The sequence below is a fragment of the Setaria italica genome, chromosome IV (assembly GCF_000263155.2).
Source record: "Setaria italica strain Yugu1 chromosome IV, Setaria_italica_v2.0, whole genome shotgun sequence".
Classification (NCBI taxonomy): domain Eukaryota; kingdom Viridiplantae; phylum Streptophyta; class Magnoliopsida; order Poales; family Poaceae; genus Setaria; species Setaria italica.
This window is the reverse complement of record NC_028453.1, coordinates 8706420-8733430: the sequence shown is the minus strand read 5'-3', so window position 1 is coordinate 8733430 and position 27011 is coordinate 8706420. Positions and strand designations below refer to the sequence as shown.

The 27011-nt window shown below is 44.8% G+C and overlaps 3 protein-coding genes across 4 annotated transcripts; all 3 read right to left on the bottom strand.

Annotated features, from left to right (window-relative positions):
- Positions 1–325: 325 nt before the first annotated feature.
- On the bottom strand, positions 326–10823 carry LOC101770161 (myosin-11; the record flags this gene model as incomplete). The annotated part of the gene is made up of 38 exons (XM_022826065.1): positions 326–937; positions 1025–1107; positions 1186–1266; positions 1364–1420; positions 1630–1686; positions 1951–2050; positions 2157–2227; positions 2379–2522; positions 2669–2875; positions 2972–3127; positions 3211–3381; positions 3486–3566; positions 3655–3705; positions 3785–3896; positions 4231–4370; positions 4517–4735; positions 4899–4997; positions 5219–5338; positions 5427–5632; positions 5716–5893; positions 6166–6226; positions 6315–6424; positions 6517–6648; positions 6742–6912; positions 7000–7126; positions 7241–7278; positions 7885–7986; positions 8094–8151; positions 8232–8333; positions 8446–8592; positions 8678–8814; positions 8910–9059; positions 9210–9369; positions 9460–9518; positions 9629–9785; positions 10100–10245; positions 10376–10519; positions 10641–10823. Coding segments are annotated over 38 exons (4641 nt in total), but the record flags the coding sequence as incomplete, so codon positions are not given.
- Positions 10824–12366: 1543 nt separating this feature from the next.
- LOC101769751 (probable mannan synthase 3) lies at positions 12367–15394 on the bottom strand. 2 transcript variants are annotated; one of them, XM_022825632.1, is made up of 9 exons: positions 14872–15394; positions 14643–14741; positions 14317–14569; positions 14121–14198; positions 13874–14010; positions 13653–13766; positions 13191–13390; positions 12922–13116; positions 12367–12827 (listed from the first exon to the last, which is right to left on the bottom strand). In XM_022825632.1, the coding sequence occupies exons 1-9, from the start codon at positions 15289–15291 to the stop codon at positions 12671–12673; spliced, it is 1653 nt and encodes a 550-aa protein (XP_022681367.1). In that variant the 5' UTR covers positions 15292–15394; the 3' UTR covers positions 12367–12670. The 2 variants fall into 2 exon arrangements, with proteins under 2 accessions (XP_022681367.1, XP_004966838.1); XM_004966781.2 differs by having other exon boundaries at positions 14088–14198; positions 14872–15393.
- Positions 15395–18962: 3568 nt separating this feature from the next.
- LOC101763655 (soluble starch synthase 2-3, chloroplastic/amyloplastic) lies at positions 18963–23315 on the bottom strand. The gene is made up of 8 exons (XM_012845376.2): positions 22764–23315; positions 22047–22665; positions 21879–21943; positions 21361–21438; positions 21150–21260; positions 21012–21056; positions 20533–20706; positions 18963–20301 (listed from the first exon to the last, which is right to left on the bottom strand). Exons 1-8 carry the CDS (start codon positions 23034–23036, stop codon positions 19345–19347), a joined length of 2322 nt encoding a protein of 773 aa, XP_012700830.1. The 5' UTR covers positions 23037–23315; the 3' UTR covers positions 18963–19344.
- Positions 23316–27011: the final 3696 nt, after the last annotated feature.

The following is a 27011-nucleotide window of genomic DNA, read 5'->3' as shown; positions in this document are numbered from 1 at the left end:
GGCTCTGTGCGGATGGGCGCAGGGGACGATGCTGACGTCTTGCAAAAAGGGAAGAAAAAAAATTAAAAATTAGAACCAACCTAGGAGGAACTAGGGGGTTTTTCATTAATCATTAAAAATTAAGAAAAAGGAAGTAAGGCACCTAAATTCGAGCTAGAGGCGACTTGAACTTGGATGGTTAGGGTGCACTGCCACACCTCTCACCCTAATCAGTTGAGCTAGACTCACTTCCATAAAAAAGGAAGAAAATAAAAAAAATGTTCACTCACATGTTAATTTCATTCAAAATAGTCATCAACATCATTATGGTGTTCAATGTTGCCCGTATGCACAAGAGCTGTCGTAGTACAATGAAGTCACCGAACCATCGACACGAAGAGGAAAATAAACATCCTATTGCCCAGCTCTTGCAAACTCACCTCACAGTGCCCTAGAAACTAAAAATAACCTATGGAAAAGGTGAATTTCTACTTACTTCACTAGGGAGCAGGGACCTCTAAACTAGGGTGCTCTGAACTTTGGAAACTGATCAAAAGGCAAAGATGAATAGAAAAAAGGCCAAAGAATAGCACTAGGTGCAACTACGTAGACTAGAGGTGGATCAACACTAGGTGAGGCCAGGCATGCCACAAAGAAATAGTGGATTTAATTTGCTACATTTGCAATGGTGTAGATGATCAGCTCCTATCTGTAAAGCCACCTCATTCCTTTGGGCATTAGTAACTTGAGAAACCTTGTTCTGCATAGATTGTCGCCCAATCATCATTCTGGGTTCCTGCAATCATTGACCATGTTGGCCTTCATGCCACGCGTCTATTCAGGTGGTGGCAACAAGAATACAAAGCCTGAGTTCTCCCGGATCAATGGAGGTGGCTCAATGTCAGATATGTCAATCTGCTGCATTGATTTGGATATGTCATCGACGGAGAACGGTATGCTGCATTACAAAGTGCAGTCGCATAAGTAGAAGCACTTCAAATAGGTTAGCATGGGAAACGGTTGATAGGAGCAAATAGATAGTAACCTCGAGTCGTCATCCAGCAGAAATGAATTGCTTACAGGATTGTTGGAATCTTCTGTCATTAACACTCTCATGTTTGATATAACCTAATACAGTAAATCATGTGTGCTCAATTATTATCCAGGTGAAATGAAATACACAATGCAATACAGTGTGAAGCTTACCTCTGGCGAGACACTATGTGTTCCATATTTGTCATCCCAGTACATAGTACTAATCCTGTATAGTTGTTGTATACTAAGTACCTGAAAAAGAAGTCATGAGGTTGTTAACAATCTACAAGAAGTCCATCTTTCGTTAACATAGTGGGTAAAAATTAGACAGTAGCTATTTCTCCCTTACCGGACAAAGGTCGTGACTTATTTCATCCAATGTTTTCTTTGGCTTTTGATGTATTACCTGTAACAAAGATATGCATGAAAACTGTATATTTGCTTGACTTAGCAAATTTTAATGCTACAATCGACATTTTCTATAGAACTTCTTGTATTGTTTTGACTCGTATTTGATTGTACAACTTCTCTTGCCAGCAATAACCTAACTATTTTGTCCTGCTAACAAAAGTTTTCGTGGCAGACATTATTGGAGAAAATGGATAAATAGATTACCAGGAAACCAATAGCTTGTCTAATATGTTTAAGCTCATCCCAAGCTGAACCTGCATACTAGAAGTAGGAGAAGCACTAGATGAGAAATCAATGTTGACGCTCAGTTGCAAGCGTTCAAACAATAACCCTAAAAAACAGACTATTTTATCTATATTCTGTATTGAAATAAAAAAATGTCTTTATCTTTATTTCCTTTTGCTGTTGTAAAAAAAGCATGAATATAAACACTGACATATGGACATTTTTGTGCAATCTTCCTTCATGAATATTTTATATTATCTAGCATCAATCGAGACATGTAACAAGAATAGCTAATGATACCTCATCAGTAGCCCTATAGCACCAATGTTCAAGTTCAGCTAATCCCGCTTTTACATACTCGCCATTACTGAATGAACAGCACTCCCTTCTCAATAGCAAACTGAAGACACACAGATGGACGGACCATGAAATAAAGCTCAATAAGACATTTCTGGAGTTTTGCAAACCAAAAGTAACGTAGGTGCTCTATTCGGTACGTATTTTACCTGTTAAATAGCTGTACATTGATAAATGAGAATATCTGAGTGAATACTTTTCGGACTAAGAAAGGAGGAACCTGCAGCAGTGACATATATAAGCAGGATGCGGTGATATACACCTTTAATCAAGTTTTTAATCATCATGCAAAAACTTATATGAGCAATGCTCTTGAAGCTGTTCAATATATTTATCCTAATAAATGAAGAAAAAGGAAACTTTATACTGACATTGTTCACTTTCAGTATGTTCAAGAAATTTCCTAGGCTCTTCACAATCCCTTGCCAGTGAGCAATTAAAGCTTGCTGGGCAGCTGTATTAGTGTTTGAACGTGAAGAGCCTTTCATTAAGCTTGCTCTTGACGTTCTCGGAGCCTGTAGTGTTTGAATTGGAAGGGAGAATCACATTAAGCCATCGGTTAGACAAAATAAGGTACTCATATTGGCCATTCCACGACACACAAGGAAAGAAAAAGCCAACAAGACTGCTATCATTCTCTGGACTCAGAATTCATGAATACCTGAATGCACAAACCAAGCAAGGGAGAGATCTCTTTCTTCAAATTATCCCGGATCATTCCATATATCTTCTCCACATATGCCGTAAGTTGCTGTTTAAACAGTAAAGCCGGATACTTGGCTTCGACTTGTCTCAGTGTCTCAACTCCACTAACCATGCTTCCATTTATGAGAGAAAGATTTACACCTTGTGGAGTACCTCTGAAGCTCTGAAATTACAAGGGGAATAAAAGGTTTATTCATTACTATGAAGCTTTAGTTAAAGAAGAACAGAATAAAAGGAGAGCAAAAATATGAACATATACCTGCGTCATTCGTCCAAAAAGTGTAGCAGAAGACGATCGCCGACGCTGTGGAGCCATACCGGTTGATCCACTCGCCTTTAATGTCCTTTGAAGCAATAGCAACAGTGTCGAAGCATTTGAAAGCCAATATGCTAAGACTTCGTTGTTGTCTTGTGTCTGCATAACACAACAAAAAGATATTATGATGCTTTAGCATCAGTGTAGATAATGGTAAGACAGTTGCATCACATGATTGTAACCTCAATCGCATGTCCTATGGTTTGAATGATCCGATCAAAAACACTTGTCCGCTCTACTTCAAATGATCTCCAATGAAGAAGGCATTTGTATATAATACAAGCAGCAACTGGCCGATTCCCAGCATAGCCTAAATGCTGTGCGATGCACCTAATTAATAGATCTTGATTTTCCTGCAAAGGTTCTGAACATATCAGCTGAAACTTAGAAGAGCAACATGAATCTATATGATATATGCAGTGATCATAAAAAGGCATGAATAGATGGCAGACCACACCTGCTGCTTCTCATTAAGAGATTTCTGTGGCTTATCATCGATGTCATATTCCTTTTTAGGAGAGGATGTATTATTGGACTCCTGACGCACCAACAGAGAAACAAAGGTTAGTTTTGATGCTTTTTCATGTGATTTGATATATGTTGTTAACCTACAGAAAGGAACTCACTAGAGTTATTTTTGGGTCATTGCTTGATACTTGCACATTTTCAGAACTCCTCTGTAAAACAAGCAAGAGGTACAAATAATTGATTAGTCACCAAAAAAGGAAGAAAATATAAAAAATTAGCAACACTCACTTGTAAATTGGACTTGGAGCGGCCAGACAGAATTTTGCTTGGAGCCATTGAGACAGCTTGCTGACGAAGCACTTTATTTTCAGATTCTACATTAGCGAGTTTCTCCTCTAGCCTGAACGAGAATATGCAGATCACATACACATCAGGTGAGGATTTGATGCGGATAACGTAGTAATAATACAATTAGGTTATAAAATGAAAGTACTTATGTTATGCAGGCTTTTTTTTCAAATTCTAAAAATAGTTTAACCAAGTTAAACCTGCCCTAGGTAGAAGAGTGAACAAATACAAGGATTAACATGTCTTGTGCTACATAGTAGTATTCTGAAGATTATACACAAGGAGAATCTGGACATGGTTCATGCACAATAGTATTAAACATAGAAGTATCAGTGAGACAGTGACAACCACATAAAAGGAAAAAAGGAGAATTTGAATAGCATAACCTTCTCAGGTAGTCCTGAAATTGACGCATTTTTATTTCAGTCTCTTCCATTTTCTTTTGCTTTTCTTCATTTGCTTGTTCTTCTTCAGAGCGTTTCTTTTCTAAATCATCAGCTCTTTGTTTCTCTGATTGTAATGAGATCTACAGAAAAATAAAGTCATATGTCACAAAATGACTGCAAGTGATATGAAGTGCTTCGATTCATCTGGTAGTCTGTTATCGTTGAAAACAATCGGACAAGCAAGTGATTAGGATATCCTGGACAATGATGGTTCGAGACTACAAACCTTAAGTTCTTGCACCTCTGTTGTCAAGGAATCAATCTTTTCAGTGTCTTGGACGATAACCTGAGTTTCCTGCACTACAGGAGGTGCTTCTACAATAGTCTTAGCAGCTTCTCGTTCCTTCGCGAGCATTGTGTTTGCCTCTTCCAGTTTAGCTTGCAATGCTTCCATAGAGCCCTGCATTTTTGACAACTCCTGAGCTTTTGCTTCTTCCAAGTCTGTCTGTATGCACATACATTGATTTGTGTCAAATAATTGTTATAATAGATAACATATTAATATCTGAGTGCATGTATTAAAACTATATGATGCCATATGTTTTACTGCTTAGACGTGTCTACAGAGTGGAAGATATGAGAAGAAACAAATAAGTTCACAATTATACCCTTAGTCGTTTCTCTAACTGCACACGCCATGTAAGTTCTTCTACTTTCTTTTCAAGTTTGTCCTTTGCTTCTTTGAGGGCACCTGTTTCTCTTGCTTCCTGAAGTAAAGATGATAGCAAATTGAAATGCATTAGATATGACAAGCATTTACATTCTCTGATGGTGGTACCTCGTTCTTAACTTTATGACCTCTCCACAGAGAATGTTTCTCATGGTAATACTTACTCTCCTCTGCCACACAGCTAAATCTTTCAAAGCACGACGTTTTGAGAACAGGATAATATGCAGAATAGTGCATTTAGTGGGATACAATGCATACCATTTTGAGTTTCTTGAGTTCTTTCCTTGCAATTCTTCCCCTCCATCTGCATTGTGCAACAATGGCTGCACATTTCAACTTCCTATGGTATGAATGAGCCCTATGGCACCTATAACGAGTCTGCCATGGAGAGTCAGGGCATTCAGGTACATATTCTATACTAGAACCAGATGAGTTGAATTATTGTTTACTAGTAACTCAAAACCACCTGAATTGTAACTGCTGCCTTAGATTGCTTCTTAAATCTGAACTCATTTCTCGCTGCCAATGCTCGCAATGCAGTTTGCACAACAAGAACAGAAGCATATTGGAGTTTGTAAGACCTTCTCGCCTGATGCCTACGTTGATGTTTCTGAACTTTGATGGCAGCTGCTTCCCTTCGCATGTTATCATATAGTTTACAAGCCAGTCTTCCTAAAACACAAAGCATGATATTGTGAATTGGTTAGTAAAATGAAATCTGGTCAGGGCTACAGTTAATTATATGCAAAACAGACCTCTCCATATTGCCTGAACACATACGGATGCCTTCCTCAAAGAAAGGAACTTCTTCCGCATGATATGTGTTCGCATTTTCCCCTGAATTGTTTTTGCCGCAGCACTGAGTACTTCAGTCCTCCTAGCATCTAATTCAGCCATCTGACCAGCTCTCAGAAAAACTTTTGTTTTCCCTATCTGAAAAATATAGATCAGTGTTAATGTGATGAAAATTAGTAAACAATTATGAAGACGTAGTATTCATCTTGTTTCTAGTCTTATGATTGTATAATGAGGTTGTGCCCTGCATGTAATCATGCAAGAAAGCACTAAAAAATAAGTACACAAGTTTTAAGCACAAAATGTTCCTTTGACAGATCATTAATAGCTCCTCAATGTAGGTTAGGCATTGACTTTGCTTTGAAAAACAAAAATATGCAACAAGCTGAGTGGATTTGAGTTCATGTTACCTGAAAGCCTGCAAGGCCCTTTTTTTCCAAAATCTTTTTGCAAGCAACCTTTTCATCGCTACTATTGACATTTAAAATAAAAGTAGCTCTGTTAGAACTTAGAACCAATGTGAAATTACAAATCCACAGAATTTCAACAAAGAACTTACTTCCCTTCAAGGGCCTCTGGTGCAAGTATTCCAAAACGATGCAAAAACTCATAAAACGTGCGACGTGTAGGATACCCGGCACAACTGATCCTGATTGCCTCAAGTACACCCTGATGATGGTGTGTGATTTAGTCAAGGTAGTTTTGCTATAATAAAGAGACTCCAATTTATACACCATCAATCATTGTTCAAAATCACTTACACCACAACGCAACTGTTGCATAACATTGACATTCTCAAAAATTGCCGGTTTTAGCACATTATTTGGCTTCACGCATCTAATATAATGAGGCTCTGTAGAATTCAATGTGTCCATAAGGGCTTGAAGTTGTTGCTGCCACATAGAAAGCATAGATAACGAAAAATCAGTAATGCATAACGCAAAATGGAGAGAAAAGGAAATGTGATAGGTGGGTGTAGATCTGACCTTAAAGCGAGCTCCAATGGAAGAGAACTTGGAAGATTTAGATGTCTCCTCTGGCAGAGGTGGAAATAATCCTGAGATAAATGAGCATTTAGAAGCACTTAAGAGCTCCTGGTGCTCTGCCACAACGTAGTCTTTATTTTTGTCAAGGAATTGATCAGACTGGTACAACACCTGAATATATCACAATTCCACGAGCATTAGCTAACACCAGAATAGGAAAATGTCCTGATGTAACTGAATTTGATGAACAAAAGCTACCTCTCCAGCATAGTGACAAATTGTAAAATCAGTGCGAGATAGCTTTGGCTTGACAAAACGTTTGTGCTTTTGAAAAGTCTGGTAGAGCTTCTGGGCAAACGTCTCGTGTGTTGACTTGGGGAACATACTGAATGAAGTTAGAGAGAGAGAGGAAGCATGTCACCATCCATTCAGTGGTCATAAACTCAAATGCTCAACTATATGACACAGGATAGACATGAAAGATGATAGCTATGCATACCATGCCTCATCAAGAAGTGCAATAACACCCCCAGGTTTCTGCAAACAGACAGTTTAAACAAATAAAACTCAGTCTCTAAACCCAGTAATATATGCAAAGAAACAAGTGTGAATCCATAGAAAACTGGTTGTTAAAGACTTTCTGAGATCTAAAACAAGTACAACAAAAGGGACTGCGACATCTTTCCCTGGCATAAACAAGGATTGTTTGCCTTGCTTGGGCTTCTCCAATGAATTACACCCCCCCCCCCCCCCCCCCCCCCGAGCTTATAGGCCTAACGGCAAAGCCTAAGTTCTTATGAATATCATTCATTGGTGTTAGAGTATATTGGGAGTATAGGAAATATCTCGGGGAGGCCTCTTGGCCCACAAGTTTTGTACCCCCTATATATTTGCCCTCAAGGTTCAATATAATATAATATACTATTCCACACAATCTTCATTGCTTACAATTGGAAATGATGGAATTGCATTCAGCAGCAGGGGATATTTGCATGATTGATGCCCATAAATTAAAATAATGAAAAGAATTCGTGTACTATATTATGATGTTTGGAATGTTCAGTCTCAACTCTCAACACGCTTTACATTAAACTGCTAACTAAATTTAGAGTTGTTTTATGTATAATGGCTATGCGGCTATACCTTCTCAATAAGGTCAAGAACATCTTGATTATCAACGAACTCAATATAACTCCAATCAATTTGTTCTTTAGTGTATTCCTCTTGTTCCATCTTGAAAACGTGCTGAAAAAAACACAGAAATACATTTCACATTAATTTGTTTTCTTTTGGTTGATAAATGGCCAGTGCATCTGGTGCACATGAAAACGTTCCTTGTGAATAAATGTTACCTGATTGAAGTGCTGTTGCAATTTCTCATTTGTATAATTAATACAGAATTGTTCAAAGCTGCAGAAATTATGATTCGTCAGTTTCTGAAAAAGAACAAGTGGATTGTAGATGCATGATTAAACTACAGGAAATCTTACCTGTTTGCCTTAAAGCTCTCAAAACCATAAATGTCCAGGACACCAATAAGACATTTAGAGCTAGCATCTTGCCCAATGGAACTATTGATTTTATCAACAAGCCTGATAGATAGAGATGAGTCACAATGATGAATGCAATATTCTTATTTCTATGTTGCATTCGTAATGCTATGGAACATATGTAACAAAGAATAAAATGGCATTATTACGTTACCAGTCAAACAAGCGAGAATATATCGTCTTTGCCAGACCATCCCTGCTAATAGTAGCATTGTAAGGATCAAGACTCCTTTTTATAACCTCTTCTGGTGTTACCATGACACGCTTACAAAGAGCATCTTCCAAGGCTCCAGGATTACACCTGACAAAGAGTACAACTCAACACTCCATACAGGGTACACATAGTAATCTCATGAACTTGAAATAAACCAAAGACAGGTAGTTACATAAGAAGCTCAGCAGTTGTTTCGAGATGAAACTTAGATTTTTCATCTTTCAAGACTGAGGAATCAACTTCTTTCCCCTTGGAAAATTCAATATTGCCAATGTGAAGGATAGCAGCAACAACCCTGAAAATAGCATCCTGGATAGAAATTAAATTGTAGACAAGTGAGAAAAAACATTCAGTTAAATTAGCCATCAATCATATAAAAAAACATATGGAAATAATTGAGCTACCTGTTCCTGAGTACTGATGCCAACAATATCCATTGCTCTTCTGGTAGCCAAATATTCATGGGCATCGCTTACTCCAACCAACTCATAACAGTTTGATTGATTGAGATAGTGAAAAGTCTTAGGATTTCCTAGTTTGTACTTTTCGACCTCCTGTAAGCTCAATGTCGAAGGATATAGTTTGTATTAATAACCAAATGTCTTCTAAACAATGTAATCAAAATTTAAAATTGGTGAAAAGGACACCAGTGACAAGTGCAGTAAGGCTCATAATAAATGCACAAGCAGAATATAAATCATTACCTCCTGAGGTGCTGAGCACAGGAGATAAAAGCAGTGGTAATTGCGCTCTGGATCAGATATTTGGCATACACGTGACCTTTCTAGAAGGTAAGTTCTGATTGCAGCACCTGAAATCCTCCCATGCTTATCAAACTGAATCTCGACGAACTTACCAAATCGACTGCACCAAGCATTATGAAGAGGAAAAAATGAGACCCGAACATATATGCAACTCCAGGATTTGGTAAACTTGCTTTTAGAGTTCCTTTACCTAGAATTGTTATTCCTGACAGTTTTTGCATTGCCAAAAGCTTCAAGGACTGGATTTGACTGCAGGCACAAGTATAAATGATACATGATCAATTAAAGTATAAATAACTTAACGTATAAATAACTTAACACTACAATTATCTTGCAAGGGCAAGTACTGGCTGTCTTACTTCAAGAACTTGTTGCTCTACTGTTCTTCCTTCAGTTGCAGCCCGACCACCCAAATAGGCAAGATACCTCATAAGCATTTTTGTTGTTTCTGTTTTTCCAGCACCACTCTCACCACTCACAAGAATGGCATTACTCTTATGTTCATTAATCATAGCCCTAATAAAAGACAAGAGTGAGACATCTCGTACTCCAAGGATATACTGAAATGTTTCTGGCTATCAGCCTTTTTTCAGTTCACAGCAGTTTTAGTATACAAAACTACATAAGTGTTTTAAAAGAAACATAGGAGGCTAGAAAAAAAAGAGGAGAAAACACTTAACAGTTGCCATGTAAGGAACAACGCCCCAACTGATCAAAAACTACATAAGTTTTTCTTAAAAGAAACATAGGAGGCTAGAAAAAGGGAGAAAACACTTAACAGTTGCCATGTAAGGAACAACGCTCCAACCTCCTCTAGCTACCAGAGTTACCTGTATGCAACATCTGCCACAGCAAAAACATGTGGACTTAACTCTCCAAATGGTGCTCCCTTATACTGTTGCATCATATGTGGATCGTACAAATGAGGCAACCTTTGGAAAGGATTGACAGCAATGAGAATATTGCCAGTGTATGTCTGCAAACATGGGAAAATGTCAGCCATAAGGATCATAGTCTCAGAGTTTAAAACTGACAGTGCAACAGGCACAATAACACGTCTACAGTAGGTGATCATGCAACAATCTGTGACAAAAGAATTAACATACATAGATTTCATTCAGCTCATATCTGATAGCCAAATTCTGCAGCACTCCTGGCTCATGGAGATAGGAAAGCTTTGTCATGTCATCAACTCCACCAGCAGCTGCTTCCATATCTTTGGGGTATAGTTTCGACAAATTTGCAACGATCTAAAAATGTGGCAGCACACTGATTAGCAGCAATACAATACAGCAAATATAAAGCCCGAAGCGGTTTACAAGACCCAACTTATCTGTCAATGAAAGCTGACAAAATTCGAATGCATGTTACCTTTTTCCCATTGGTTGCCTGGATCTCGGCCTCTTCACCTTTGATCTTAACCACCTCTCCATCGACCCAGCAGATACCAGGGTCCTCAGCCCACACATGAGAGCCCACAATTATATTAACTTTAGTCCCCTGCAACGGAAATTTGGGTGTTTCAGTGATCTCAGATATCACCCAGAAGAGTTTTTGAATTAATTTGGCAAGTCATTCACAAAGCATTTGCATTCCCCCAATCCGTCACAGGCAAGACAAGAGCATCAGCTACGACCCGAACCGGCGAACATCACCATTAATTTTAATTGCCTCCGCACTACATTACGCAACGAGAAGATGGAACTCACCATTTCGCCGGCTCCCGGTGTGGAGGATGATCAGTCCGATGACAATGCTGTGAGCGAGGGGGCAGGCGGACGCATATCAATCTCTTCCCCCAACGCCGCCGCCGTCGTCGTCGTCGCCTCGGGGGGAGGGGATGTGGCGCGGTGCAAAAGCGGGGGAGTGGAGAGGGAGATCGCGATGTGTAGAAGGCGGTGTGGAGGGGGAGGAGGGGGTGGAGGTGAGGTGGAGTACGTGGAGCGGCCATGGCCGGCCCCGGCCTCGATCTCTGCGGGGCGCCATGCAATCCGCCCCCGGTTCGCACGCGCTCGCTCGCGCTCACTCGTAGAGGCCGCAGCCCCGCCCAGTCCATTCCACGACAGCTCGGCTCGGCTCACATACGAGGATCCCCTAGCGCGGCTCGCGAAGAAGCGCTGCGTGTCCGCCGCCCGCGATCAGAGCGGAGAGTCGCGCCAAATTCCTCGCGATCAGAGGCCAGCCACCCTCGCGAAGAAGAGGGGTCGCGATGACAGGAACCTGGACGTTCAGTTTCGTCAGAGTTGTATTCAGCACAGAGAATGGCCATGCGGTTCTCCTAACTGAAGCCATGGCACAACAAGCTGATCAGAGAAAATCAGCCATAAAAATTCTCTTTTCAACCTTTTTTATTTTAATTGGCTGGTTTAAATTGGCTTTATTTTAAGTGGCTGATTTTTTCCTTTTTAACCTTTTTAATTTAAAAGTTTTTATATTAAACTTTATCACGTTGTATTTTAAGAAACTACTCCCTCCGTTCCAAATTATAAGTCATTCCAACTTTCTTGGAGAGTCAAACATTTTTATGTTTGACCAAAATTATAGAGAAAATTACAAAAGTTTATGCCACCGAATAGATATACTATAAAAATATATTTAATGAAGAAACCAATGGTACCTATTTGATATCATGAATGTTAGTACTTTATTGTATAAATTTGGTCAAACTTGAGATGCTTTGACTCTCCAAGAAAGTTGGAATGACTTATAATTTGGAACGGAGGGAGTAGCCATCTTCGTCATGGCAGTGCCCTTTGGTGTCGTGGGTGGGTCATACGACAAAGCAACGTTGTCACGCCAAAGAAAAAAAATATGTGCCATTTCATATCTCTTATCATGTCACCTTGTTGTGTGACTACTACCGTCAACGTTACTCATTTCAACACTTCGATCTTGTCATGACAACTAGAGTGCAGTGCCTTGACAGAATTATCATAAGTTCAGAACATCCACAGTTATCTTGTCCTCCTACTCAAGATGACTTGTACGAATAATGGAGTTCTAATTTACACCAGATATATGTGCCATTTCATATATTCTTATCATGCCACCTTGTGTGTGGTATGATTACTATCGTCAACGTTACTCATTTCAAAACTTCCATGCCAGCTAGATTGTAGTGGCTTAAAAGAATTATCATAACATCCAGAGTTATCTTGTGTCCAACGTGCAACATATACAATGACAATTAAAATACATACGGCACATAGACATTGGAAAATCACATGCTACATAGTAAATTCCTACAGGCCTTTTCCAGAAGAAGAAAAATAGAGAGAGAAAACAGCATCCATGCTTTCACGGTATGCCTGACAGTGCAATGAAGTTATTAGTCATCACGAGTTCATGATCGAACTTGACAATTTCTTCCGTTGGATCAGTCCTAACAGTTATATATACCGCTATGAGTTGGATGTTCCGCAGAAACCGGTGCCAACAATAAGAAATGTTATAGCCTGTAAATATATGTAAACGAAATAGAAATCGCCTCCGTAAACCAAGTTGTAGGTCGCGCAAAAGAAGAGAAAAATGGCAACCAAAATCTCTGACATGGTGCATCTGCAACGAGCACGAAGGATGCAGAAATTAGAGTCAGTTAAAGCTAAATCTTGATGAAATTTCTCAGGAACCATATACAAAACGCCCATGCTACCTGTCCCAAGACCTGCAGGGAGGCTTTTCAAGTATTTGCGGCACAGGCTTGGTGCAGCTTGAATTACCAAGCTTCTCTGTGACAACCCACTCGTTTACGCTCCCAAGCTCGAGCAAACCGATGACTGCCGCCTTCGTCCGGTGAAAAGACATGACATTCTCAAAGAGGATCCAGAATGGTATGAAGTGGAGCGAACTGAAGGCAAACCAGGTGTTAGAAACAATAACAAACATCCTATCTGGTGTGAGATAGCTCTTGAAGATACAAACCTTGGATTTCTGATTGCGTAGAGAAGTGTTATTGTTGTTGGGATATAAACCACCCCCCATACAGGAACTGTGACCTCAGGAATCAGGACTGACAGCGGGATTACTACACAATAGAGCATGAAAGGTACCACATGGGCAACAACCTTCCTAATGAAAAAGAAGCTATAGATCAAATAAAGCTTCCTCCACAACGACACCTCCTGCTCCAGGATTTAGACGGCATCAGGTAAAAATCACAAGTGAAACAGGCAGCAATGCTGCCTGGTTAAAGGAAACACGGCAATGCTGCAATGGAATGGTCGGATCACCCACTCAAGCAGAAAACTGATACTCTGTTTTCATCTGAGTATCAGTTAAAAATGGAATGGTGCTTATTGTACTCATGCTTACCACTAGTCAAGAAAATTTACCTTATCTCTAAAATGCACAACGCGGCTACTAGAGTATAATAAGCAAATTTACCTTAGTCAGAATTATCTCTGCACCCGTCTTCCTGAATAAATTTGCTGCCCCGCACGTCCACCGATGTTGCTGACGGCGATACGCCTTCAGATTGCTTGGCAGTTCACTTTTGACCTATGATTTCAACAGTAAGTTCCTCTCAAGGCATACTTGAAAGTAGAGTTGTGGACGAAAATGTGACTAGAAAATTGAATCTAATGAGGGCATTAGTACTTTCTTACCTTAACATCTCCGACATAGATGAATTTCCATCCTTTGAGACCTGCTCTGACTGCTAAATCCATGTCTTCTACTGTGGTTCGATCCTCCCAGCCACCGGCTTCCTTAATGGAAGAAATTCTCCAGACACCAGCCGTTCCTGAAGTTAAATATGTTATAATCCTACAGAATTACCACGTATGACTGAATTCTGGCTGAGAGATTTTCCTCTTATACCGTTAAAACCAAAAAAGGCAAACGTGGATGAACCTGCTTCCTGCTCTACTTTGAAGTGATAGTCTAATGTCATCTTTTGTATCCTCGTCATAAGGAATTCATTGGGATTAACTGCAAAAACCGTCCCGAAATGCCAGTCAGCAAGTTCCTGTCAATTGGAACAAGAGAGCATCAGATAGATGCAGCCTACTCAGCAAGGTAGCTAGAGTCGAGTGTTTTCCATGCTTACCAAATTCCCATCGGGCTTGCACAAGTGCAATCCGTGGATTATGCACGAGATACGGGACGGTCCTCACGAGGAAGTCAGGTTCCGGTTGGAAATCAGCGTCGAACACAGCGACGAAATCACACTGCTGAACGTAGTCATACAGCATCCCTTGCTTCAGTGCACCGGCCTTGTACCCTTTCCGATTGTTCCTCACCTCGTATTTCACGTTTTTGCCTTTGTTAGCCCAAAACTTGCATTCAAGCTCCACCAGATCCTGTTGAGAACACACTAGAAATGTGATCTTTGAGGAGGGCAGCGCGGCTAAGGGCGAGAAGATTCAAACTCACCTTGATCGTTGGATCGGTGGAATCGTCGAGAACCTGTACGATGACCCTATCGGACGGCCATGCCAGCCTGCACGCTGCTCCAATGGAAAGCTTGTACACCTGCGTCCCGCGCGCGCCCAAACAAAAAGGAAACGGAGCGTATTATACGCACGAAAACCGTATAAATCCATCGCATTGCGTAGCTGTATTTGTATACGCCGAGCAGCGAGTAAATCAAATGCGCGCGCACCTCCCGCTCGTTGTACATGGGGATTTGGATGAGCACCATGGGGTAGCCGCCGCCGCCGACGGCGCGGCCGCTCGCCTCCTCGTCCCCGTCCTCCTCGGCGGCGGCGGCGGGGCCCGCCGCCCGGTACCGCCCACGCGGCGCGAGGAGGCTGGCGGCGGCCAGGAACACGGCGTCGGCGAGCAGCATGGCCGACAGGGCCAGGCACGCCCACGACGCGGCCGCCAGCGCCGGCGCCACGGCCGCCGCTCGCGCCACGTCCCACGCGGCCCGCAGCGCCTCGGCGGCGCCCGACGGCGGCAGCGGCGGCCACCACCACCGGCGAAGGAGCAGGGTCGTCGCCGTCGTCGACGTCGACCCGTCGAGGTCGAGCCACCCCGCTGCCACCGCGGCCAAGGAGGCCCCCGCCGGTGCGCCAGCCATTCCCGCCCGTGCGTCCGCCTGCCCGCCCTCTCCCCCTGCGCGGGCCTGCAGCTTTTGGGTTGGGGGGGCGACGTTGCTTTTCGCGGGTCGCGTCGGTGCGGGAGGACGCTTTCGCACTGGCTTATAACCCAGTGATGAGGCAGTGGACCGGTGGAGTACTGGTGCTCACGAGGCAGCCGCTCTGATAGTCTGATGGTCCGCTGGCTTCACTGCAGCTTGAATCACTGACATGTGGGACCAGCGTTACACCGGACTTCACATGTCAGTGCTGTGGGGGTACCGCTACCACCGTACTACTAGCTCAGGAGCTGACTGGTGCGTACACCGCAAGCTTCTCTCTTCAGCATCACGTTCCGGTGCATCACGTTCCGGTGGGCTACTGGGCATCACGTTCCAGCCTTTATCTACGGCCCACCTGTCACTATCGTACGTACTACTAGCTCACTAGCCCATCAACAGCCCAAGGGTCAAGGGAAATGCCAAAAGCGAACGTCCCGGAGGTGGACGCGGAGGGATTCGTTCGTTCGGTGAGGTTGGCTTTGCCTGCCGCCCGCCGAAGTGTCCCCGTCGTAGCCGCGGCCCACCGCGGCCGGCCGGCCACGATGAAGACGCGCCGGCCGCGTGATAGCTTTCCCTCCCGCCAGCGTTTTGGATGCTCCCCTCGTCGTGTTTCGCGTGCTCTGCTACAGCCTACAGGACAGGCAGCTCGAAGCGACCACACCTCTCGAATTTGGATATAGTTGGATCAGGCACGGGGGCGCGGCACAATTCAACCGGACGCATCCGTGCGTGCACGTGGCATGAGCGCGATGAACATGCGGATGGGACTCGAGGTACACGTACAAACGTGCATTATTGATGCACACGGTTACAGGAACAATTCTCTTGTCCATCTAGCTAATGAGATTGTCTTTGGAAATTTACAAGCTGTTCGGCTGAGATTGTTACAGCTGCGGCTGCAATAACTAGCCTTCTAAAACTACACGAACTAGAGTTACTGAGGCTGCAGCTGCAGTCGTAACATAGCAGCAAGAATCACAACTGGACATTGAGTTATACACCGTGCTTTTACACCATCCGTCCCAAATTGTAGGTTACTTTGACTTTTCTAAATACATATTTTTTTGTTATACTTCTACATATAGGTTACATCTATGTACATAGCCAAGTCTTTGTATCCAGAAAAGTTAAAACGACCTGCAAATTGAAAATTGAAATGGGGGAGTAGATAAAATCTTTGGGGTTTAATCATCATCTCTTTTGTCTAAAACCAGCTCTGCCAAACTTTCACGATAAGAAATCTTTCAAATGAAGTTTTTAGGAAAACAAATTTGTTCTCCGCCTGATTTACTTGTCTACAAAACGTCATCTTTTAATAACGGGAGGCAGCATGAGATAAATTTCTATATGATGCCATTGGCCATTGCATCCTAGGCCTAGCAAACCGAGCAACCAACCCCTCGTTGGCAATGTATGTTCTGCACACGCATATAGTCAGTGTTTTAACAAGTTGCACCAATCTTACATTAATTTGTCAATAGATCAGAACTCTATCTAATGATAATAAGAGCACACTAAGTTCGGGTTCGAGTCATCGACTCGGCATGGATGCTCTCCTGTAGTCCTATCTGCTAAAGCAGTAATTTGTATTTGCTGGACGTGATGGAAAGCAATAATTCAGTAAACAAAATGCAAAAGGCCCATAGTTCTAGACGAGACAGTCAGACAGTAGCAATGGACACAAATGTGAAGGCATATTTTTAAGTTTAGCCCTAGAATAAGGCCTGTCTAATGCATGGGCGAGGACTACGACAAGGCGACCCACTATCCCCCTTCCTCTTCATCCTGGCGATAGATCCACTGTACCAATTCATACACATGGCGACGGCCATGGGGCTGCTCAACAAGATAGGTGGACGTACTCCACGCACCAGCATCTCGATGTACGCGGACGACGCGGTCATCTTCCTAAAGCCAGCCCAGGCAGACGTCACAAATGTCACGAAACTACTGCAGCTATTCGGCGAGGCCACAGGACTAAAAACAAATCTGCAAAAGACAACAGTGGCACCTATTAGTTGCAATAACGTGGACCTTGATGAAACCCTCTCTGAATGGCCGATCACTCGTACAAGCTTCCCGCTAAAATACCTTGGCCTCCCACTTGCGATAAGACGTCTACGGAGAGTGGACTTTCAGCCACTAATAGACAAAGCAGCTAAAAAGCTTTCTGGATGGCACAATCGCAACATTACACAAGCAGGCCGAGTCTGCCTCACCAAAGCCGTCCTCTCGGCACAACCGTTATATCTACTAACAGTCTTAAAACCTCCACGAGAAGTAATGGAAGAAATCGACAAAATCAGGAAACGGTTTGTTTGGGCGGGTAGTAGCATGCTGACAGGTGGCAAATGCAAGGTCAATTGGACAAAATCCTGCTTACCAAAAGAAAACGGCGGACTAGGAGTGTTGAATCTCACCAATTTTGCTAGAGCCTTGCGATTGCGCTGGCTTTGGCACGAATGGGGATCCCCGGGGAAAACATGGACAGGAATGGGTACCCCATGTGATGACTCTGACCAACTTTTATTCGCAGCTTGCACAACTATCACTGTGGGCAATGGACGCAAAACAAGTTTCTGGCACTCAGCCTGGCAACGGGGCATCAGACCAAAGGACATTGCGCCCAACATATATGAACTATCCAGGGGGAAACATAAAAAACTAGCAGAAGCCCTACACAATAATAGCTGGGTGACGGACATTAACATCCATGCCGGACTGACAACACAACACTTGCAAGAATTCATCTCTTTATGGCGATTATTAGCGCCAGTAACACTGCAAGAACTACAAGAAGACACAATACGTTGGAAATTCACACAAAACGGACAGTATTCAGCGGCATCAGCGTACAGGGCGCAGTTTCTAGGCTCCACTAAAGCACCACACAGCAAAACAATATGGAAAAGTTGGGCGCCACCGAAATGCAAATTCTTCGCGTGGTTGATACTACACGACCGAGTATGGACAGCTGATCGACTAGCGCGACGAGGATGGCCTCACTCACCAACCTGTCCTTTATGCCGAGGACAGCAAGAAACAGCACATCACATCCTGGTCCAATGCAGATACACAAGGCGTCTATGGAGCCATGTTGCCAATTGGGCTTCACAACCCAGCATACAACCCTCGGAATGGCGCCCAACCGACAATGCCCTCGACTGGTGGATCAATATGACGACAAGGACTGAAGCACCACGAAAAGGAATTGCCTCTATGGGCCTGCTAATAATATGGGAACTCTGGAAGGAGCGAAATCGACACATTTTTAATCATCAAGAGATGGCAATAACTTCAATGTTGGCAAAAATCAAAGAGGAAGCAGGCACCTGGATATTAGCAGGGGCGAAAGCCTTAGCGTCCTTTTATCACGAGAATAATAGCGCTACGTGTTATTCTGTAATTTCCTTGTAACTTCCACAACTTTTCCACTATCTCAATGAAATAGGCACTGTCTCGTGCCCGTTCGTTCAAAAAAAATAGAATAAGGCCTGTCTGAACCTCTACAATTCTCATGTTTCTGCAGGTTGGACAGAGTAGTTAGTATACTAAGCGTTGATGTACAGTACCGCACCATATCCCATAATCATCCATCACTCCATAAGATATGACAACAGCGAGCCGTCACTTTCAAGAAGTAACACTGTATCGACTGATATAGCAGGCTAGTAGCTACACGTCTACACTTATTAAGTTGGCATCCCAAATCTGTAGAAATGCATACTTCCACACAACATCCACTACTGCTCTACGATGTACGAACCCAGTCGAAAGCACACAGCTCAACCCACTACCATTCTACCATACTATCTCTGTCTTTCCCCCCTGTATGGCCACACCACCGCGGCGTTGCATACGAAGCTCTTCACCGAGACCGATGAATGCGGAATGTACAATGGATCAAAGCCGGAGAAACTAAATCAAAACAACACAAGCAGAACGAAGTTGCTCTACCGACCGACGGATCGATCGACGCGGAGGGTGTTCAGTTCACCACTGGTACTTGGCCTTGACGAGGACCTCCTCGTAGAGCTCGGCGGCGTGGTCCCAGCTAAGGTCCTGCGACATACCGCGCTCCTGGATGCGCCTCCAGCTCTCCCTGTAGTTCCGGTACGTGTCGAGGCAGTGCCCGAGCGCCTCGATCAGCTTGTTGGGCTCGGCGCGGTCGAACGTCCACCCTAGCCCGGCGTCGCCGAACGGGTCGAAGGGCACCACCGTGTCCCGCAGCCCGCCCACGGCGTGCACCACGGGGACGGTGCCGTACGCCATCGCGTACAGCTGGTTCAGACCGCAGGGCTCGAACCGGGACGGCATCAGCAGCACGTCGGCGCCCGCCGTGATCCGGTGCGCCATGGGCACCGAGAACCCGACCCACCCGCGCACCTTGTCTTGGTGCATCCGCTCCAAGTGCTGCAGCATCCGCTCCAGGTCGCCGCGCCCGGCGCCCAGCATCACCAGCTGCACGTCCTGCCCGGCCAGCCACGGCATCGCGTCCCCGATGATGTCCACGCCCTTCTGCCCGTCCAGCCGCCCGATGAAACCGAGCAGCGGCACGTCGTCGCGGACCTCAAGCCCGAGCTCCCGCTGCAGGGCCGCCTTGCACTGCCGCTTGCCGGCGTCCAGCGTCCGGAGGCCGTAGTTGGTGTACCCGTCCGACCGCAGGTGCACGTCCACCTCCGGGTTCCACTCCTGGTGGTCGATGCCGTTCACGATGCCGTTGATCTTCCAGTCGTTGGACCGGATGATGTCGTGGAGGCCCCACCCGCCTTCCACCGTCTTCAGCTCCCACAGGTAGCCGCGGCTTACGGTGACCACCCGGTCCGCCATCTTCAGACCCGCGGCGAAGATGTTGGCGTGCTCACCGCCGACGGGGTCGTACAGCTCGAAGTGCTGGAGGTAGTGTTCAGGCAGGTCCATGTACGGGTATTCAGCTACAGGGCCGCGACCCTGCAAACAAGAGGGAAATCATTAGGATCCAGAAATTTCTGAAATCCAGTTGAGAACCGACCAAAAGCAATAATTGACTGAAAGATCTGAAACGAAGGATTGACAAATTGCAAAAGCGCATGCCATCGTTCAGTAACCTTAAATGTGCCATGATTGTAACTGAACCATTTTAAAATCTAAAGAAAAAAAGCGGCAGGGTACAAAAGGATCATGATATGAGAAGGAAAAGACCTGGTGAGCAATGTTATGTATGACAAGAACGGAGCGAGTGTACTGCATTTGTCCATTGTCTCTGTAATATGCTTTCAGATAAACAGGCAGGAGTGCAGTGTGCCAGTCGTTAGCAATGAACACCAAATTGCCATCACCATAGCACACACCGCCACATGGAACGTGCCAAGGAACCTGAAGATTGTGGAGGAACACAACAGATAGTCCAGTGTTCTTAGTCACAAATAGAACAGAATAATATTCAGGTACAGTGTATGGAGGAACGTGCCAACGAAATGAAGATAATAAAATTATCATGCACAATAGAGAGTCAAGATGAAAGTATTATTCGTTGGTGCAAAAGATGAGCCTAGCAGTCCAATAATTTGACATTTGGCTGGATTTGGATTTGGATTTGTATATGAAAACTAGTGATAAGTGTGAAATCCATAAAATTCAGAATTTTTCAATATGGATGACAGTAAAGTTCAGGGGAGTACCTCAACAGCAACCTTGCAGAACAAAATCATGCGCTTCATAATTTCCTGAAGTAAAATGGGAAAAATGTATTTCAATTGAAAGCACTTTGGCTTGATCTTAGATAACCAGTGCAGTAAAAGTGAATTGTGAAACTTCACCTGTCTATTCCCCCCATATATGTCACCTTGACGGTGCCGGAAGAGAGGCGCATCAATGAACACAAAATCTACTCCATCGATAAAAGCATGGAAATATTTCACTTCCAAGTCCTGCAAGCCAAAACAAATGCCAATTAAATTGAGTCTATTGCGATTTTAGACCTTGGCATTTTCTATGTCCTATATTTGATTGGGAGAGGTTTACACATACCTGTCCTGCAGCTTTGTAATATTTCACGATTCCCATGTCAGAGGCTTCCGCATAGTCCCCATACCTTGGTACCACAACCTTAGATTGAAACAAGCATTCCCCCAAAATGTTAGATAAGCCATCTAACTCTACTCAGAGTACCTGATTTAAAGTATCACAATATCTTATAGTTACATAATACTCTAGTCATTTATAATAAGATGATTCATTTTTGTATCACTATCTTAAGCAATAGTTTCTGACAAGATGATCATATATGCAGCACAAAGTATTTCAATATAAACCACTATAAGGGAGTAATGCTAGTGCTTTGTATATAATATATATGATCAAGGTTTCAGATGCTTGCAACGTAAGAACTGAAAAATCACTTTCAGAACCCGCCTTACATTTCATCACATCTAACTATGTGCATCTCAAGTCATCAAAGCATACATTTACCAGCTGATGAAATATTGAAGATGCTGAAAAAAAAGAGAAAGGCAACCAAATGAAAAACAGAAGCCTGAGAGTACTACCATAACACGATGCCCTCTTCTTGCCAAAGCCTTGGGCAGAGCTCCCGCAACATCTCCAAGACCACCTATAATACTCAATGACGGCTCACATCAGTAATTCAAGCAACCTGGTGTTCTGGAATGAACAGAAGCTCTAGAAGAAACCACAAACAGTACTGTTATTCTTGCCTGTTTTGCACCAAGGAGAACATTCAGCAGCCACCACGATCACGTTCATGACATTCTCCCCGGCCAAAGGCCCAGGATCATCGTTCTCGTAATTTTCAAAAGAACCAGCACCATCTGCATCAGCCCCGGTATCACCCTTCATTTCGGCAGGATCGTTAAAACCGATATATTTCTTGAAATCCCAAGCGGCCTCTTGCACCTCAGGCACAGGCGGCTGAGTCGGAGGTGGAATTGGATTTGGAACTCCACCGATATCAGCCTGTGCACGTTTCTTCTCTGCAAGTTCAGCATTGCCATAGGTGTCAGGCTTGGGAATGGAAGTTGGCGGCGGCGGCACAAAGTCCTCCTCAGACGGCGGCAACGGCGGCTTCGAGGAGGGGGCGACAGTCCTGGGCGGCGCCGGCGCTATGTCTTGGGCGGGGAGGATCACGGTGTAGCCCGGGCCTTCGAACTTCACAATGCTCGCCGGCGGCGTGGCGACGATGGACTTGATTTCGCCGCCCGCCAGCGCGCCGTTCCGGCCGGACGCGGCGGCGCCCCTGGTGGCTGCGGCGTTCCCCGCCCCGGACCCGGAGCCGTAACGGCCGACCGGCTGAACAGGATCCCTCCGTTTGGAGACCTGCACGCGGACACATGTCGGTTTCAGAAATAAAAAAGCAAGCAGTGCGATCCTATATCGAGGGGCAGGGAGGTAGGCGTCGACCGAGACCAACTAACCGCCGCCTTGCGCCGCGCGCGGGGCTGCCTGCTGCTGGCGTCGGCGTCGCCCCTCCGCTCCGGCGGCCGCGCCGCGTCGTCCTTGCCTCCGGTCCCAGCCTCCGCGCGCACCACCGTCGCGCCCCGAGGTGGCGGCGGCGGCGCCCAGAATGGGAAATTCAGGTTCGCCCCACGGAGGAACGGCGGGGCGCCCCGCCTGCGGCCCCCCGGGGTGGCTGAGGAGGGCGCGAGGATGAAGGCTGAGGGAGCGGCCGACGCGGCCGCCGACGACATGGCACCGCCGCGGGATCGATCGTCGTCGGACGCCGGCGCACGCGGGCGGGCGGGCGGGCGGGCAGCGGTGGAGGAGTGGGCGGAGTGAGGACTGAGGGTAGAGGAGGGGGGTTGGAGTGTACGGCGGGCGCGCGGCCGTGGCTTTGTTTGCGGTGGCTGGCGAGTGGGGCCAAAAGGGATCGCGGCGCGGACGGCGAGCGCCCCCCGAGCTGGCGGTGACGGGCGACGCCCACCGGGCTCGCGCGACTCACGAGGTGGGGGGTGGTGGCGGACGCGCGAGCGAACGGCCTCGCGTCGTTTGCTCGCGCTTTTGCGGCTGCGGCGCGCGCGTGGGGGTGTGCCTGGTGCGCTTTGGAAAGACGCGGCCGGCGCACGGGCAGGCAGAGCGACCTGGGTGCGTTTCGGCTGCAGTGGCAGCGAATGGCGGTGGTCCACCAATGACGCGCGGGCCCGGAGGCCGCATGGTCCCACCGGTCGGCCGCACGGGTGCGCTCCGCGGGGGTTTCCGAATACGAGGAGCGGAAAACGGCGTGACCCGTCCGGGGGTTCGTTCTCCTGATCCTTCTCGATCCTGGTTGCTTGCAGAGGGCCCCACTTGCTGAGAGGGTAGCGTGGCGTGCTGACCGTTGGGCCGTGTCTTGGAAGCCAGACTGCCCGGGGCGCATGATAAACATGAGATGAGATCGAAGGGTTTTTTTTTTGATAAAGAGATCGAAGGGGGTTAAGCCATTCTGCTGAAACGTGAGAGGAAACCTTTTTTTAGACCCTGTCCCTACGGTGGTGTGGCCGTGTGGCAGCGGTGCGCCACAGCTGCACGCCCATATTCTCCAGTGCAAACGCACCGTCGCGCGGGTGGGTCGGTGGGAGACGGTTTGTTCGCCTGTTCGGGCAGGGGTGCCGCACACGAACAACGATCAGCCGCGTACTATCAGTTTTCCTACGTTCCTGATCTGGTTGGCACACGGTAGCGCTTGCCTCCGTAGTGGAGAGCACATTTTTGAGACGTTTATTCGACTACGGCGAGTGATAATGCTTCGGTTTTTTAAGAGTGGTACGCTACTTGCAGCAACCTACCGTAGAACTCTGACTCCAAGTTGAGACATTGCTGCACGTCAGTGGTTTCATAGTTCGTCTCATGTGCCACGTATGATTTTTGATGATGTGGAGGAGAGAGAGTGAGTAGAGAGAAAGAGATCATTGTTTCGTGAAACAACCACCTCATAAGTTAAATTGTAGAACTACGAGGCAACTCAACAACCATTGTACAAGTTATTGTTGCCATGCAACTTATAATATTTATTTTTCATATGCACAAATTAAGAAATTATATAGTTTTATTAGACAACTTATAAGACAACCTATTGTACGGTTGTCTTATTGTACGATTTGATTGTTGAGTCGTCTTAAGATTACGTGTCAATGCATGAGATCGTCTATTAGACGACACTAATATACTTGTCCTAGATGCCATGCTGGCAAGACCTGGCCAAAACACAAAAGGATCAAGCCCGGGGTCGACATGAAAGAAATGAGGATCAAGCCGTGGCGACGGTGTGGGGGCATGCAAATGACATAAGGTAAAGAAAATGGATGTCTTATATACAGAGTTTGTTTACTGAAAAATATATATGTAGAGAGAGAGTTTGAAGGTGGTGTTGGGCTTGGGCTGTATGGCTTGTTGGACTTCTGTGATATCTTAGTTTTTCCCGATCTTTTCGGTTAATGAAGACTAGAAACTGGATTAACGGAACTTAATTCAGATAGTTGAACGCTGACCAAATTTATGACTGAAATTTTTGGTTCCAGTCCGGTTTTTCGATTCGTTTCCTCAATCTTGGTTAATTATGCTCATCCTTGCAGGTTACAGCGCCGTCTTCGACGTCTTTTGTTAAAGAAAAGGAATATCAAGCAGGAGCAAATGCAACCATGGAAAAAATCATCTTTTGTCTAAAGTTGTTAGGTCACTCCTCTACCAAGTCTACCTGCCAACCAAAAGCTCCGGAGTCTCCTGCTTCCCTCGCTTTGCAGCTAGGTCCATATATGACCTGGACAATCTTGAATTGACCAGAGAGAGTAAATTTGTTTCTACTCCCTCCATTATTTCCAAATTGTAGGTCATTTTTATCTAGATGCATAATAATATATATGTAGAAGGAAAGCTATAGCTCACCCATGTGATTTGTGGCCTCCGCTCACTCGATTTGGCGGCCGTTCAATTTCTCTCTCACTTGATCTTGGCGCTCCACTTGTCCCTGCGAGCTGCTTGTTTTGTTCCGATGATGGCTGGGCCCACTTTAACAGTCTCTACTGAATCATGCTGAAGTATTTCCCATCCCTTCCGATTTTGTTCCCCTTTCCCGTTCTCCCGTCGAGCTCGGCGAGCAGGTGAGGGGCCCCTAGGGTTCCGCCATCCTGGTGAGTTTTTCACGCTTATGTGATTTCGAACAATAGATCGGGTATTTGATTTGTGTTGTTCATCCGTGGGAAGCTTGATTGCTCGATTTCCCCAGCTATCTGCACTAATTTTTGCCCTTGCATTTGTGTATGCTTTTTGCTTGGTGGGGTTGTTCTATATCCGTTGTCTCGATTTGTCTAGCCGCGATTGTTCATGGATGCAGTATGCATGGTATGTTGCGGTGTGATTTGGCTGTTTAGTTTTCGTTGCGTAATCTATGTTTTCGATTCAAGTTCATGGTCTGTCCCCCCTCCCCCTGCTCCTCTTCACTAAATTTCTCATTTATTGTCGATTCCTCCTGTCTCGATTTATGAGGTATGATTTTGTTTATGTTTGTGATGGCAGGTTTGTTTCATGATAATTTTTGAAATTTCTCCTATCAATTTTGCAACTAGGACTCGCTGGTCAATGGATGATGATTCCTTTGTTCATTTATGTTGGAATAAGATTCATGTATCCATTTCATGTCTTTGTGGTTCATTCCCCTTGGTGGGATGTGAGGTTGCTCTACCATTTGTCCGTATTGATATCTGTCTATGATGAGCTTCATCTCTATATTATTGCAATGGGTTGTACTTAGTCAATTTCCCTCATGATTTTGATATTTTCCTCAAATTTATGCCTCACCTAGGGTTTACCAAAATTCTCAAAATTAATGTTGGATTCTAATCTTTTGGGATTCTTCTTCCCAGGTCTGTTTATCCTTGAGGATATGAGCTTGTGGCTCTATTTTCAAATCGATTGGATTTGACTCGATGTGTTTTGACTAATTTCCTTGCAAAACTAGCATGTTGTTTGTTCTTTGTTCAGTCTGCGAAATGATCTCACTTGCAGAAGTACTCTCCAGCGTTGGAGTGATTCAACCAGCCAACAGCTACAACAGCACCAGCTTTTGGTTATTGTTCTGTCAGTGATTACATAATTTGTTTTTTTTGCTCTTGCTCATCTTTGTAACGACACTAACCTATTTAGTTGCTTGCACCTATATTTCTCCATTGGCCAGCCATCAGGTATGTTCAGGCTACTTGACAAAGCTTCTATCACTAGCTTGTGCAGGTAAGCAGGTGAGAAGCAGCAATGTTCCATCATTAGGTTTGCAAGGTGCAGTTCAGTTGTTTGTTTACTCCAAAATTCCAGTGTGCTAATACTTGCTTACCGGCTAGCCTTTTGATCTTAGTTCTGCTCTAACTCATATGTCTTGAAATGTCTCTTTCATGCTATAGTGCAATTATCTTTGTTTAATCTTTCAAGCATGAATCTCTCCCTCCCTCCCTTGTATTAATCAAATATAGTAGCTTGGCCGTTACACATGCTAGGACCTTCTTTCGATAGCATGAGTTCTTTCGATTTAGTCTCTAGCTACAGTGAAGTGACAAGTAATTGTATGCTTGCATATTTGGGTTAATCCTTCTAGGTGCTATCTATGCATGTTTGGCCGGTGGTTTTAGTGATGCAGTAGTAAGTTCTCATATTGGCTAGTTAGTAAGCAGTAATATTTATCTAATATCACTCTACTCGAG

Excerpts from the sequence above, each read along its gene's own strand:
- LOC101763655 (XM_012845376.2), bottom strand. The coding sequence starts at position 23,036 with ATGTCGTCGGCGGCCGCGTCGGCCGCTCCCTCAGCCTTCATCCTCGCG. Across the intron at positions 21,944-22,046 it reads TTCTCCTTGGTGCAAAACAG|GTGGTCTTGGAGATGTTGCG; the intron begins GCAAGAATAACA and ends TGAGTATTATAG. Across the intron at positions 21,057-21,149 it reads TATATGGGGGGAATAGACAG|GAAATTATGAAGCGCATGAT; the intron begins GTGAAGTTTCAC and ends ATTTTACTTCAG.
- LOC101769751 (XM_004966781.2), bottom strand. The coding sequence starts at position 15,291 with ATGGCTGGCGCACCGGCGGGGGCCTCCTTGGCCGCGGTGGCAGCGGGG. Across the intron at positions 13,767-13,873 it reads TCTATGTCGGAGATGTTAAG|GTCAAAAGTGAACTGCCAAG; the intron begins GTAAGAAAGTAC and ends TTGAAATCATAG. Across the intron at positions 13,117-13,190 it reads TACGCAATCAGAAATCCAAG|TTCGCTCCACTTCATACCAT; the intron begins GTTTGTATCTTC and ends GTTTGCCTTCAG.